Source organism: Anas platyrhynchos, chromosome 1 (genome assembly GCF_047663525.1).
Source record: "Anas platyrhynchos isolate ZD024472 breed Pekin duck chromosome 1, IASCAAS_PekinDuck_T2T, whole genome shotgun sequence".
Taxonomy (NCBI): Eukaryota; Metazoa; Chordata; class Aves; order Anseriformes; family Anatidae; genus Anas; species Anas platyrhynchos.
This window is the reverse complement of record NC_092587.1, coordinates 140,158,378-140,174,712: the sequence shown is the minus strand read 5'-3', so window position 1 is coordinate 140,174,712 and position 16,335 is coordinate 140,158,378. Positions and strand designations below refer to the sequence as shown.

Genomic DNA, 16,335 nt, shown 5'->3' with positions numbered 1-16,335 from the left:
CCATATTCACCCATTTCTGATGTCATTTTCTTTTTCTCTTTTAAAGGAAAAAGTGATGTAGAGCCAAAGAGTCCAGAGAAAAGTGCAACACATACATCGTAAGTCACTTTTGCTTTTATGATCAGAGAAAGCATCTATGTTTTTTATCAGATTGGTTGGGCAAAATAGGATTTGTCTGTTGTGTTGTTTCTTTTTGTTGTTGGTGGTGGTGATGATGTTTGTTTGTTTTTTTTTTCTTTCATTAAGATAAAGCTCTTTCACTGATGCTGTTCTTAAAAAGGCTTTTTAGATAATGACTAAACATTAATTATTCCTAGAACTTTTGCATGCTAGTAAGTCAGAGATCTTCACAGGTGCAATGGCTCCCTATCATGCTGAATAGATATGAAATTATTTTTGTGGGTGTGTGAGGCTGGCCTTTACAACCTGACTTCAACATTACCTTAATGCTGCTGGAGTTTGTCACACTTGCTAAAAAACATCATGTCACATATGCCTTTGATGTACTGATGTAATTTTAAAAGACTGCAGTCTGCAGCTTCACCTCTGAATTACTTGAAATCCAATTACAGCTATCTCTGGTCTCTCACGATTTTGTTGATGTTTTTGAATTAACAAAAGAAGTCGAGAAATAGATAGGAACAGGCACTTGTAATATATCAGTGTTCACCTTCACTCTAGTGCAACAATAGAAGCTTTTACCATTTTTAACTCCAGTATACAAAGGACTGAATTGTTTTGCCAACATAAACCAGTCTACGAAACAGATGGGCTGAAAGTTAGAAAAATAAATAGCAACAGTCTCCCAAACTGAGCTAGATAAGTGAATTCCTTTAATATTTACCATGCAGGAGCAGTATGCATTTCTACAAAACCATTCACCTTTTTAATCCCATTTGAGTGAGCGAAGTTCTTGTAGCAGTCAGTCATGTGAATTTTAGAGTGCATCTTGCCTGTAATTTATGTTTCCTGATTCCTGTTATTTAAATTCAGAGCGTTACATCATGTAAATCTCACAAGGTGTCACCATTTGTTACACGGCCAAAAGTAGTCACAGAAGGAGGTACTATAACGGTGATTTATAGTGGGATGTTTTCATTTCTGCTGCAAATACACATTAAAAATCTTCTGGAAATGAATCTAGAAAAAGATTTGACATGCTGTAAGAAATGACTTGTCCTGTAGATTGTGTTGTGGAATGTAATTACAGTATGTGAGCATATTTAGCCAAACTTATTAAATGAATTAAGCATTAGCAGCCTTATGCCTTCTGATAGTATGATTGCTGGGAATGGTTAATAGAATGATTCCAATAATTATCATTTTTAAAAATAATATTGCAATAAAAACCAGAAGAAGAAGGGTTTTAATGCCATCTGGAGGTATTTTGGAGAAATGAACACATTTATTTTCGCTGATACTTAGCAATATGTAAAACATGAGCCATACTGCACAGTGGTTTTGCTAGTCAGATGGTATTTTATTCACGAGGAATGTTTTAACTTTCCTTTATTCTCCTTTATCAACGTAAAACTTTAAACCTTGGAACTTAAAAGAATAGGGGTTCAGAGATATGCCCTAATATATTTTGCTCTGAGACTAAATGTTGTGCCATGTAGTGTGCCATTTGGAATACAGCAAACTTCAAAACCTGCTTTGGTGTGAAAAGTTCCTTGCCTAATAAGACAAATAGTGTGTCCTTCTGAAATGATGCACAGTTTTCTATATACAGGGTATTTATAATGCTTATCTTTACGCTGTTGCTATATGCTAAGGCTTTCCCACAGCAGATACTTGTTCCTAGAGCAAATTTTAGAAGCAGAAAATACTTTTACCCCTGACAAATGGCTGTATTCAAGAAGCAGGGGCCCCTCTAGTTAGAGAAATTGTTTGTGTGGAAAAGGAAACAGGAGAGAAAGTGGGACATGAATGGGAGGAAACCAGCAAGTATTGCACCAAAAATAAAAATAAAAAATGAGAGGTCTGGAGCTAAGAAAAAGGGAAAAGATTGCAAAGACTGAATTTTCAGAAACAGATATAAAATTGAGAGCAGTGGCAGAGAAAACCAGAGGTCAAACTGGAAAAGAAAAAGCAGGGAGAGCAAAAGCTGTTAGTAAACTAAGATGTGTCTGTTATTGAATAGCACTGACTTCCTGAGTGCTACAGTGATGCAGATTAACACATTTCAATGTGTAGGTAAACACTGACATCCCCGTTCTTGTTCTGCTACATTTTGTTGGCCTTCCCCAGGCTGCTTCTCATTTACACTTTATTCTAGGACAGGCTTTTACCTCTGGCTCTCAGACAGCTGCGAATGCAGATTTGTCCTTCCTTTTGGGGATGTGACAGATCACACCTGAGCGCAAGATGTGCATGGAGAGGACACCCCAGCAGGACCCTCTGTCCTGGTGAAAGGCCCATGCCCTCTTGTGAGGTGTTGCTCCCCTGAGGGTCACAGGAGTCCATCCGTCTGCTCCTGGTAGGGATGTTGAGAAGGAGAGACACTGATGTAGGAGAGGTGGCACCTTCAGGCCCGGCTGGCAGAAACTGCGGGGAGCCAGAAAGGATGCCCTGTGGATTCATTTTGTTGTGAATCATTGTTTCCGCATGGAAATGAAACAAACAGCAGCAGAAAAACCCACAAAGCGAGGCGTGTTGGCCTAGATAAAAATAACAGAAAAGATGGGGAGGAGCGAATTAATGTTTCTTTCTTGCAAATGTCTTTTTTATTTTCCTCAGGCATGTTACAAGCCACATACTCAAGCCAAGCTTATGTGACTCAGTGGCAGTTAATTCATCCTTGGTGTAGATTTACTACCACCATCCAAAGGTTATTTATGCAGCTCCAAAAGACAGGTTGATTGCCCTCCTGAATCAGGCAGTGAGGCGCTCATGAACCAAGCATTTACATCAAGTCTCACCTGAAAAGATTCCTCCTGCCTTGTCCACTGGGCTCCATCCAGGGCCTCAAAATCAGGTACTGGGGCTGTGCTCTGGAGCCAAAGGGATGAAGGTGCTGCTCGTAACCCCTGCGAGGTGGGAAATCTAGAGTGCAGGATTTGTGCTGTGCTGTTCAGAGGGTTTGGGTATGGGAAATGTATTGTTTTGAACAACATCGTGTGTGTGTGTTTTTTTCCTGTATACATTAACTCTGTGGATGGACTCTGGTAGGGCATAGCTCTCCCCTGATAATAACATTAAACATTAAGAAGCAGGCATACTTTAGATGATTCACATTAATTGATGCAACATCCTAATTAGGCAGATAAATAAGGGCAGTCATTACAATGCTGGAGATAACTGAGATGAATGTAAGAGAATGAGAATTATGCAAAACCAAGGAGGAAGATCAGAATCTGAGCAGATTTGTGTCCTTTTGCACGCTGTTCCTATGGTCTTCACCATGTCTGTATGCACAAAAATCACCTGAACTGGTGCTAAAGGATGGCAATAAACGGTGCAAACAATACAAAGGTGTTAAGCTGTCTTGAGTCTTCTCCAGTTGATTCATGTTCCTTGTAATTGAATGCTTTTAAAGCCATAAGAATTCTGGATTTGAAGGGCTTTTTGTTGTGGTACTCAATATGTACAGCTCTCTATGGGTCAGCTTCACTGCACATTTCTAAACTTTTAGGACTGCTCAGAAATATTCAGCAATGTTTCATTCTTTCAGTTTTGTGACGGAAGGTCAGTTTTCAATGGTTAGAAAACTTTCACAGTTTTGTTAAAAACATCTAATTTTTATTAAAATCCCTTTCTCCCCAGCTTTACCAGTTGTAGGCTGAAGGACAGGTTTAAGGAGGGTGAGAGAAATGGAGAAAGAGTGCTCTTTTGGTCTTTTATATATTTTTAGATATGGGGTTTTAGTCTTTGGAAAAAAAAAATATTCCAACCAGTGCATGTGTTTCAGAGGGTCCAGTAGCTTCATGGTAACTTCTTATCTCACCAGGGGTCTGAGATCACCCATCCTTCCACATGGAAAATATGACAACAATTCAAAAATGGCACAAACACACAGAACACCCCAAAAGACCCTCGATCTTGGGATGACTTTCGATGTACTGTCTGTTGCGATGTTCTTCAGTACCTTTGTGTTTGTAAATGATTTCCAGTTCAGACTACCCAAGGTTAATCATGCCTGACTGTGATTCACTGCTATGCATTTACCTCGACATTTCCAGCGCACTTACTTAATGATATCAGCACTAGCGATGAGATACCTCAGTGCTGTCTCTTTATTATCCCTCCCACAACTGTTTTCATGCTGAGCTGCTCCAGATTTTTCCCTCCCTTTTTACAAGAGAATTAACCAAGATTGAGGGAGGCTTCTATAATTTATGGCAGTTATGCAAGTTTTGTCCTTTACTAATACTCTCGGAGAGTCACAGATCTCAGTATGTGTGTTCACTTGTTTGCTTTTGCCAGGCAGAAATAGATGTTGGCTCCATTCCTTCTGTGAGACGGTCTCAGACATCACTTGGAGAACAGTTTGCTCAGGGGGATCTTCATTAACAATACTAAATTCAGCAGTTTCCAAGCTGCCCATTTGCAGAGATTAGTGCTTCGGTCTCTTGCCCATCCAGCTGCTAACATCATTCTCATCACCCTGGAGGTAGAAATAGGAAACAGGTAGTTGGACCAATGTTACTCTTTTTCTTCCTCTTTGCAACCTATGTCTATGTTGGCACAAGCACCAATATATTTTTATTTCTTGACTTTACTTCCTCCCTTGTATCTTACTCCTTGTATCTCCAGTGACCCACAGATAGCATTTATTAGCCAAAAACTGGGTTTCCCATCTTGGAGATGGGAAAATAAAGGCAGAGGGATTACAAGGTGTCTCCAGAGAGCAGGGGGAATCAGTCTCAAATTCAGGAGACCAGCCTGAGCAAGTGCTGCCAGCGCACCACCGTGCTCTGAGCCCCAAGGAGCTTTGCCTTCCACATCTGGCTGGCGTCTGATCTTGAGCCAGGACCACAAGTCTTTCAGGCAACCACTGCGACCTGACTGAGCACCAGAGTTGGAAGAGGAGCCCTAATCCCACCTCACTTTCAGCAAAAGGCCTGGTGCAAGTTATTTAAAGTTAGCCTTGGCTTCCCCCCATCTAAAATAATAATTAGACTGCCATGGAGACTAGCTCATTAATATTTGTACGAAGTGTTGAAAAATGCAATGTTCTGTAAAAATGGCTAAGGATTACTCATCCAGAACAGTAAAGGAAATGAGTGGTAGTTTAAGTTTTTTAAGACAGACTCGAGTAATAAGTGGTGAATGTCCTGAGCAGTGCCAGCAGCAGGCAGAGGCAGATGGCTGGGTGCAGGGAGGGTTGCACTGCTGCCTCTCCTGGTTGCCAGCAGACATGGGAAGCTCAGGCAGCCCCTGCCCCATCACCACTGGCCCATCCTGCCCCACAATTTCAGTCGTAGCTTCTTGGACAGTCGCCACCCAACTTAAATTAGGATTTGGCTTTTCTCTCACTACACCTGAGGGAGGGATGGCAAACAAGGAAAGGGCAAAGGATGCAAGCTGGAGAGCAAAAAGCCTTGCAGTGGTACATCTTAGATATCCTTCTGCTTGCTTGCCACAAAGACTGTGATGTCTCAGGAGAACCAGAAGATAGGTGAAGGGTCTGAAAGACAATGGAAATGGTGAAATTCATGCAACTGTGGAAGTCAACTCTAAGGAAAGGTGCCCACATTTTTCTGGTGTATAATCCACTTTTAGCTTTCAGATTAGGATACCAAGGCAACTTCTCAAACAGCCTTCCACAGCTCAAATTTGGGGCATTTTCAAGAGCAAGAACTTCTGCAGTGGACATACATCAGACAGTGGTTTGGTGATTTGGTCCTCTTTCAGCAATTCCATAGGCTCTATTGCAGGCCATCATGAGGGTATCAAACTGGTGAGTCAGTTCAGCATCATCCAGCCAAAAACACGACTTCCAGGAAGTGGTGGACAATTTATAAAAAACAACATTTTTTTTCTTATTTTTATTGTTTCTGAAAACATCAGTTACACATTGTATCAATAATGGCTTTTAATGTATGCCTGTGATGTATCTGAGAGAAGTTTTGAAGTCCATACTAAAAAAAAAAAAAAAAAAAAAAGCAAACAAAAACAAAACAAAACAAAAAAAAAAACACATACTGAGATGAATGAACACAGTGTTCTTCAGAGCGATGGAGGTCTTCAAAACCATAGAAGCAAACGTCTGGTGTTTATCCATGAACCAAGTAGCTGGCAGGAGAAGAAGGCTGGCTTCATTGCACTGTCCCACCTGTTTACTTGAGCCTGGGCTTGCAGAGCTAACCCCTAACACTGCCAGACTGTCATTGCCCAGCCAGTCCAGCAAGAGCAGCTAAAATCTTAAAACGCACTCCTCAGCTCTCAAATTCCCATGAAAAAGTTCTTTTTTTCTGCCATTTCCCCTGAAGCATTACCCTTAGTACATGTACAGAGTGCTTCTCTGTGTATTAAACATACAGACCATTAAAAAAATACAGCTCCACAGTAACTTCCTGCTCCAAAAGACAGACCAATTTCACCTGTGGGATGCATCAAAGCCCTGGCTGTATTGTCACAGTAGTGATGTAAATGTCGCCTGCCAGTTCCTAACCTTCCCTTAGCACAGATTTTTGGATTTGTGGTATACAGTGCTGCTGACAGTCCACAAAAAACTGTTGTAAGTTGATACCAAGAAATCTATTTTCTTCAAATCCTATAAAGACATTTTCTTGGAAGATATTTGCCCACACATGTCTCAACTTAATCTGTCTTTGAGGTTTAGCTATGTTAATGAGGAAGAATGGATCGGTGTTTTGGGTGATATTTTTTTTGCCACATAAAAATTATAGATGCATAGCAGTCAAAGGTGATACAAGTAAAAATATTTAAAAACATAAAAAATTGTATTTAAAAAAAAAAAAAAAAAGAAAAATGATAGCCAGGAAAGCAGATGAGATGGTTTTTATTTGCTGGATTTAGAAAGAAAACACATGGAAGCCCAAGCTGACCATAATTGCAGCTGTGGTTATCCTGGGATAAAGTTTAGCTTCCGTAGTGTTTCAGTCAGACAAGAAAAGCCTTATCTGAGATGTCAACAGGAAGGGGGATAGATGAAGTCTAAAGAATAGCACCTCTGAGATCTGGGGAAGTTTTGCGATTGACTTGCATGGGAAGAGATAGGGCTTTCACTGCCCTATTTTTAAATGTCAGTCCTTTCTTTTACCAGATGCAGCCAACAGCTGGAGATAACTGCCCTTATTGCTGCAGGACTCAGCACAGGGTTTTCTTTGTAAAGTCTCCCCTTGTTTAGCACCTTTCTCTTCACTCTCTACCTGTACAGTGCCCACCAGGGAGAAAAACCCTGAGCTGGTGGCTGCTGCCCTGTTTGTTGCCACCTTCCGCTCAAAGCCAAAGGGGAAGGTGCAAGAAGCCCTCACTTCAAAGCAGACGTGCTCAGCAGCTTTTGCCCAGTTGGAAAACTTACTACTACCTTGGCCATTATTTCTAATTTTTTCAAGTGACAAATGTTTCACTAGCGCTTGTGTTCATTTACAACATTTAGAATAAAACTGACCAATTTAGCTAGCTAAAATACAGTTATGGTTGAGGAAATGTTTTCCCGTGTTGCACCAAAAGCATATTATTTTTCTCTTAGGCACTGTTTTCCTTGGACTTTGTCATTTGTAAGGGACTAATTGGGAAATTTGAATGCGGCACGGTGGTTAAAGAGGGGTTGCCAGGAAAATCAGATGCGAATACCTGGGAAGAACTCGATTTCATCGGACGTGCCATCAGAAACCATCTACCCCTCTGCGTATTTCCTTTCTGAAGGAAACGATGAAACTGAAGCTAGGAGTCTGGCACGCTGGAGTTGCGTTGTGCATGCTGTTGGTTTTGCCGGGTTAAAGTTCCCAGATGCTGTTTTGGAAATCCTGCACCCAGGCGAGAGCTGTGGCAAGGGAATCTGCCCTGGGTGCTGCTGGGTTGAGGGCAGGGAGCAACGAAGCACCATGCAACATGTCCAACAGGAGAGAAACAAGATCAGGAGCATTCGATATATCCAGGCCTACAAAACCTGTTTTTGTGTTGTTGGTTTTTTTTTGCCCTTTTCTGCCAGTCAATGGGCAGGGGGTGATCTGGTCCCTGGGCTGAGCCCATCGCTGGAGGAAGGCGAGGTGTATGCAGGGTGGGGAAAGGAGGAGGAGGGACAGGGAAGGAGAAAGAGAGATACAGGTCCTGGCCACCTGCCAAGGAAAATAACCAGCATTTTGCAAAAGAGAAATCCTAAGACTGAGGTCATAGTATGGAAAAAGTCTGTTTCACAGACTCTTTAGCCTGAACACAGGCCAAGATTTTTTTTTCTTTTTTTTTTTTAATATATTTTTTTAAATGCAGGCATCCTATTAACATTTGAACACTAAAGCTCGTCCAGGAATGGAAAGATTTTGGAATTTGAAGTACCCTAGTTTTCTACTTTGTTGTTATGCTGATATATATAATTTTTTAATTATGAGAAAGCAAGGCATTGAACAAGAAGTTCTCTCATTTTGCTTTTGAATTATTTTACCACTATGAAGATCAAATTAAGGGGATCTAAAGAAATGCCTTTTTTTCCCACAGAGTGACCGACTCAAAAAAAAAAAAAAAAAAAGGCTTTTCAAGCTTGGTGGACAATTTTTTATTTGCCATGCAAAACAGAGAAAGATACTGAAACGGTCATGAATTTTCCTGTGTGGAAAAGTTCTACAGTTCAGCCATGAATAGCTACATTTTTTTAAGCCTTTGTAGTAGCAAGCTGACAGTTTCATGACAAATTACTTTTTATACCTAACTAAACTAATTATTGAAGCTCTTCTGCCTTAATCTCTGGACTTGGATTTAATGTCATAGCGTGGATATTTTTTAACTGTGGGAAAAAAATAACTCCTTGGATTTGTTAGGATGTTATTGCAAGCAAGTTTTCTGGTCTTTGATTTGCTAAGCTACAACTGGAGTCTACCTTCCTCAGGGTAAGAATATTTCCACATTATCATTTCACCTGTGGTATTTTAAGAGTGAGAATATTATATCTTCGTGTGTATCTCAGCTTTATGCATCCTATTCTTTGTTTAGCATGCAGACAAGCTACATCTCCCCAAAGAGATGTGGAATATATTTATTGGCAATTTAGAATTGATGATAGATTTGACAAGCAAGCAGGGTGACGCACTGAAGCTATCAAAGCTGGAGATGAATCAGGACAAAGGTTCAGATGAGATGCATTGTTCCAGAGATTCAAAAGGATTTTACTTACAGATCATTCCAAAATCAAGGCAGCTGTACCACTGACTTACAAAGAGAAAAGCTCAGCTTTTACTGAGAAAAAAAAAAAAAAAACATGGCTTGATTGGCCCACAGACCTTTTATGGCAAAATTACAGCTGACATTTCTGCATGATGTTTTTTATTAGTTTTGTAAGCTATTTTGTCGGGATTCATTTGTGCTGATTCTCTCTTTCATGTTATAAACTGTAAGCAGTTGTAGGTAGAGAGAAGGAATCTCTTGATGTATTTCTTTGTAGATACACTCCAAGAATTGCAATAGATCAGGTATGCTAAATTAAAACTGATCTGCTACCTGATGAACATGTGAACTTACCGTTTATTTCTTTGTGTTATAATTTAATGTAAGTATAGGGGGGAATTCCATAAACTCATCACACGCTTTCCTACTGTCAAAGCAAAGACAAATCAGCACAAATAATCTCTTCAGGGTATTTAATAGCATGGTATGCACACAGTATGAGCAAATTGTCTGTTTGTATCTTGTTCAGTAGCCAATTTTTGTGCCATTTGAAATGGATAGTTATGAGGGGCAGGCAGGAGTTGGGGATGGAAGTTTCTGTCCTGAAGTCCCCTAGGAGCTGTGGCGGGCGAAGCTGACATGCGACCTGCCTTGATGTAGCTCAGGCAGAGGCCCAGAACACCCCAGAATGTAACCTCAAAAATAATTTGTCATCACTCTGGTTTGTACTTTTTTAGCTGTTGGGGTTAAGTCAAAAATTCATGTGGCTACTCATGTGAAATCCACATGCTTTCCCCATCAGTATAACTTATACAGTAAGTGTAATATGAGACACAAACTGTTTAATATTTGCAGTCACTGTCAGCAACAGCAGTTTCTGTAGACTTCCATGGAGGAAAGGATGAAACCTTTTGCCAGAAACTGTTAAAAAAAGCCTCTGTCAGAAAGTAAGGTTTTGATCTTGCAAATAATTACAGACAAGCATGATGTTTTCCAGCAGGACTTGCTTCAGCATTATTGTTTGAAAGACCAAAAGTTCCTGTGGGTAACTGTCCTCATGTTTAAGCTTTACTGCCCATCTCCAGTTCAGTTATAAACCAATTCCCTGTCAGCTGCACACGTTACTGTGAGCACTGTTGGTAAAGCAGGATGAGTTTTGTCTGTCGAAAAAAGTGGCCTGCTACAGAATGACTGCACGTGGAGACCAAGGGGACAAAATAAGGAACTTGTGTTTACCAGGGCCTGCTTCTTCTCCCCATCCCTCGCAGCCGCCACTGCCATGCCAACCTTCACGTCCCGCGGTGCAGTAAGCCCAGCGCAGCTCTGGTAAGCACTGGGGCTGGGAGACGGCCATATGGTCCACCTCTGAAGAGCTTTTTCCAGCTTCCTATTGAGAAAGAGAGAAGGAAACCTCTCCCTAAGGCTGTCCCCTAGGTTTCATGGCTGGTAGCACTCCCCAGCTAACACGCAAGGAGCCCTGCAGCACCCGCAGCAGCCTCGTGTGACGGCTGCTGAGTAGCCAGGAGTGGAGAAACACCTCCAGCTCTGAAGCATGGGAGACAGTGGCATAAAGAGAGGAGGGGGAAGGCTGGAGAAATGGTCACAAAAGACTTGTCAGCTAAATAGGATTTTAGAAGTTTCGTTATTACATCTAACTCATATCACTAAACAAATACAAAGATATTTATAATGCATAAACAGTGAGACATGGTTGCAAAGCTGGATGATGGTAGTTAGATTGGTAGAGGGATCTAAAATACTGATATTTTTCCCAACTTGCATATATTTCACTATGACCACAGTAGGTAGATGACTTAAACATCATCCACAGGCATTATGGAAAGATTATAAAAGCCAACAGCCGTCCTTTCAAGATTATTTTGGTTTATTTCTATCTAGCAGAAGTAGCCAAGTACATCTTTAGCATGATCCCATTTGGCTCAGTGACATTGCACAGCTATGAATTCGCTATGAGAAGATCAACTCTTTCTCTACCCTAAAGAACATAAAAGCCTCAGTGCCTAGCTGGAGAGCAAATGTCTCTTGCTCAAGCCGCTTATGTTTTTCTACTTGAGAAAAATTAAAATCTCATCTTATTTCTTTGCATGCACTTGTCATCCACTCAGAGTTTTATCCAAATAAATCGCTGGTTCTTTTCAAAGAACATCTTCAGTATAAGTTGCATTAGCTTTAAAGACTCACCAAGAACAGAGCGGTCCAGGCTGACACTCTTGGTTTCCAGCAGAGAAGCAACTGCATGAATCTTATCCCACAATCCTGCAGCTCAGTTAATTAAGTATTTGATGTCCTGAAAAGCTGCTGCCTTCCAAAGCTGAGGAGAGGGAGCTGCCAGGCCCTTTTCCCTTCTCTGGCCACCAGACACAGTGATGTCCGGAGATTTTCCACCCATCACACCATCTTACACAGCTCTTCCCCTCTCCCCACCCCACAGAGCTGATGAAATTAAATAGCATCAAAAATTAACCCCACCGTTATTGGAATGCAGCTGGGTAACGCGTGGCCTCATTTGCCACTGGGGGAGAATACATGTTTGCTGCTTCAGTCTTGGGGGCTCTGTGTATGGGACAGAGGAGAAACTGGTAGCACAAGCCCCAGGGAACACCTCCCCTGCAGGACCACCACCCCTTTGGGTGCCCTCAGACGCCTCGGGCCCCAGTACAGGATGATTTCTGATATCTCTTTGCCTCATTATCTGCTATCCTTCCATCCTGGCCATGATCCCTTCTGCATTTCTTTTTCTCTCTCCTCTTTCTTGTTGCATCTGTTCTGCTGCTCTCTTACTTCTGTTTTTGTCAGGTTCGTCACCTGCAGCCTCATTTCTCCTTGCTTTTCACTTCTGCTGGCCCTCCCCTCCTCATCCTTCCCATCTCCACTTTTGCCCCAGAAAATATGTCTCCCATGTCTCCCCAGAAAAATGGAGATACGTGTAGCAAGGGATACACAAACATGCCCCCAGCAGCTCGGGTTCCTGGATTAATGCATATGTCTCATTGCCTGCTCCTCTCCACCTTTTTCTCTTGATTTCTTCACCGTGTTATCTATGCTCAGTGGTAAGCCACTGGGATGAAGACTAGCTTTTAACTCCTTTGTCGGGTGCCCTGGTATGCCCAGATCTTCCTCTGGGTCACATCCTTTTCTGTTAATTCTCTTTTAAGAATCACATAGGAAAAAATGAAACACAGAGAGATGAATATGGAGCAAAATTTTAAAGTTAGCTACCAAATGCTTTCCTTTTATAATTTTCAGCATGATTGGCAGGTAGGTTTATTTAATCAAATTGCCTTTTCTGACAGTGTATTATTTAATGAGGGAGCTCTTTTTTTTTTTTTTTTTGATTGCATAGGAAATGTAGAAGCATTTGAGGAACTCTGATGTGCTATTTACTCATCCATTATGTTGGGAATCAGTTTAATTTCAATGTCAGTAGAGTAATTAATAATCATAACAGTTATCTGTCACAGAGAGATCTATTTGGGGATTTTCTCAGCAAACCGGGATATATTCTCCATTCTTTCACCAGAGAAGAAAGTTTTTAAAAATAAGCCACATTCGAATGTGTTTTTATTTTGATTATCCTTTCCAGGCTGATAGCAGAGATAAAGTATTTTCAGGCTTTAATTCGGTGTTGAGTCATTGACATGAAATCCTTTACTAGCTTGTTATCCATACTGCTTTTTTCCCCCCATTAAATTCACTCAGTTTTTCAAGCATCAGGAAGGATGCAAGCATCAGGAAGGATGGCTCCCCCAACAAAGTGCATGTTCCTTCCCTGTAACAAGCAAACAGGAAAAAAAGACACAGTCGCAGAGATAATGCAAAGTCCCCTTTTGGCAGTCGTGCTAATTTGGGCTGGCCTCGTTCTATTTTCAGTGTGGCACTTCGCTGTCAGAGGAACAAAGTGGCTTTACGGGTAAGAGCAGTGGGTGCTGGAGCGAATGGTGGTGAAGGGGCAGGGGGCCCATGCTTGGTTTGGGATGCCTTGGTCTCCGCAGTTATGTGCAGCCCCGCTTAAGTAAATAACTGATAAATGAATAAAACCTTTCAGCTGATGCATTTGATGAGTAGTAAGACTTTTTATACGGCTCTAAAGAAAGGGCAGTAACTGTTAAATGAATTGCATTTTAAATAAAACACATAAGAGAAATTTTTAAATCCTTCATTGTTCCTTAAAATGTTTTAGTGCCTCATTAATTCTTGATTAGCCCCGTTGTTAAGAGGCCATGATTATGTGGTAATAAGGTATAGGAAATTACCACAAGGACTATAGTCATGTCACACTGTACATGCTATAGTTTGCACCCCATCAGGTGCTGAGACCAGATGCCTGCCATTTAAATGAGGTGGTGGGGCTCATGGTGGTGGTCCTGTGCTGTGTGGTGGTTCCTGAGGTGTGGGTCTTCCAGCATGGTGGCCTTTTGGAGCAGAAAAGTGGAGAAGACCTGGCAAAGCATCCTCCTCTCAGCAGCCTCCTGCACTTCAAGGGCTCCCCGGTCTTGCCTTTGGGAGAGCACATAAACCTCTATGAAACAGTGGAATAAAATTAGTTTGCAATTACATTCATTTCAATAATTTCAGATATGCCTGAAGCTCCCACAGATGAAAGTCCACTCTGCTGTATGATTTGTTAGGCAGAAAACGTTGTAGGACATTTGGTGCTGGGCCAGAAGAATATCCCCAAACCAACAGCTTCGTCAGGTCATTAGTATTGCTTTTTGAAGCCCCCTCTCTTAAAGCCTGCAAAAACTATTGGCAATGCTAATCATTACCTTTTCACAGACAGGAAAATGAGCCCTAGGGGCTATTTTTATTGTGATTTGCTGCAACATTAATTAGCGTTCTGAATAAGAGACATACTTCTATGTTCCACGCTACATATCTTTATTTTTCACCGAGTATAATGCATTTTTCCCCCTAAATCTCTTTGAAGCCACTGATCTTAATGCTCATGGTACATAGCTCCCACTGATTACCTATACAGGAGTAATCAGTGGGAGCTTCATGCTTCATACTTCATCTTTGAAAATTTTATGAAAATAATTAGTAGCAAGTTGTCATAACTTTTACAAGGGTGGGGTAAAAAACAGCAAAAATGAGTGTTTAAAAGGCTTTTCTGAGTGCAGTTTCAGATCTTGATGGAGAAGCATCTGTAGTCCAAACCAAAGACACTTGGGAGTTAACTGAAATCCCATAGTGCAGAACATCAAGAGTTAACAGTCCCAGCGAGAAAAAAGTTTATTTAGTCCTATTCTAAACAAGCGATATAACAAACCCCTGTTAGGAATGAATGATCTCTCACATGTTGCTTAAAAGAATTGAATTTTGATTTAAAACACCAAAATAGCTCCAATGTTATGGGTTTTCTGGAGGAAATTCAAATTGTCCAGTCCAATTTTATTTTTTATTTGTAACATTTTACATATGGATAAATGCGTTCTTTACTTAAAAATCCACTTACCCTGTTTCACGCAGGACCATATACTTTCCGGAGTGTTACAGACTCTGACATGTTGGCATATTTTGCTCCAGGAGCTCTGCTGTGTTCTGATTGTATAAATATTGTTCTATATAAAAGGATGCAATTTTAGCACCACTTCACATTTCCACCTTGTTCTCTTTCCCATTGAATTAGAATAATCATGCATTTGTTCACTTTTGACCTCATAGCATGTTGGGAAATTTACCTAGGTAGAGGTATCTCATTACAAAATAGTGTTAGGGTACAGACAAATAATAAATTGATACCTGCCTTGATATGATAGGTCTTATATCTTACTAGTTAATGAACCCAGTAATAAGGAGAATAAATCCTTATGCTTCAGTGTTCAACTCTAAGGAAGCACTGGAGAGAGTATCAATAAGAAAATCCTGACAAACCTTTCATTCAGTCCTCATTGTTCCATGATGCTGCTTTAAATTACATTTAAACTTCAAGAGCATAGGCCATTTAGAAAAATATTTAGCAAGGGCTGTTTGTGGCATCTTTTGAAGAGTAAAAACATTTTTGCTGTTAGTGTGAGGATAATAGTGCACTGAAAAATACAGAATGACTTCTTATGACTACTAAAGACTCTGTTAGAGATATTCTAAAGGCTTATAAAACTTCTGAAAAGTTATTGATGTATTTCAAAGTTATTTGTTAGTCTCCGATATTTTTGCCTGTTTTATTCAGTATTTTCATTAGCTATCTCTGCTGTCTTCAGTGCACTAAAAATATTTCAGTACCCAATAAACCACATGTAGCCAAAGCCCTTTCACTTATCACTAAAAAATCCTTTGATTAGAAGGTAATATAATGGGCTAAATTAATTAAATGAAACTCCACTGGTTTTACTAGAGTGATGCTGATGATGAAACTAACCCAACATAATCAATTTTTTAGATTCATTTTTGATCACTAACATTATTAGTACTAAATTGAACTATTTAAAAGTGGCACCACTCATACATATAACTTTTAAAATATATATTGCATGATATAGATATAATATTTTTATATAAATTATTTGCAGATATACTAAGTTAACACATTGCTATTTGTAGAATTTATGTTTCTTTAGATATCAAAAAGATAATTATCCACAGCTCTGTGACTATTAAGTATTGCATGCTTGCTGTGGGAGTACATAACCTACCACACCCAAAAGTACTTCTAAAATAATAATGATTGTTTTGATTAGATTAAATTTGTCATAAAATAACACCAAGTTAAATAATACTTAGATTTTATTTTTTTTCAAATGCGGAGGGCATAGGTAGATCCTGATAACTCTATGTAGAATTAATTTCCTTGGAACTCTAGAGTATCAGATAATCATCAGTGTCAAGCATAAAAAGAAAACAACCAAACAGTTGTATAATGGAGCAGATTTGAACAAGTGGTCTTAATTCCATTTTTTTTTTTATATATAAAAATTTGTTTATATATATTTATATATATGTATATATGTATACACACCAAATCCTTGAATTTCAAGCCTGCAACAATCTGGGAATCTATATCCTGCATGCTTGGTTTATATCTCTTGC

General features: G+C 40.1%; 1 protein-coding gene across 6 annotated transcripts in view; it reads left to right on the top strand.

Moving 5' to 3' along the window:
- Nucleotides 1–16,335, top strand: part of AFF3 (ALF transcription elongation factor 3) — a 337,507-nt gene that overhangs the window by 208,104 nt on the left and 113,068 nt on the right. For all 6 annotated transcript variants that reach the window (XR_011805753.1, XM_072030956.1, XM_072030955.1 and 3 more), the window contains exon 7: nucleotides 47–98. Coding sequence is in view for 5 of the 6 variants with exons in the window: in XM_072030956.1 (XP_071887057.1) it covers nucleotides 47–98 (52 nt within the window). In the remaining variant the exon portion in view is untranslated. The remainder of the gene's footprint in view (nucleotides 1–46; nucleotides 99–16,335) is intronic.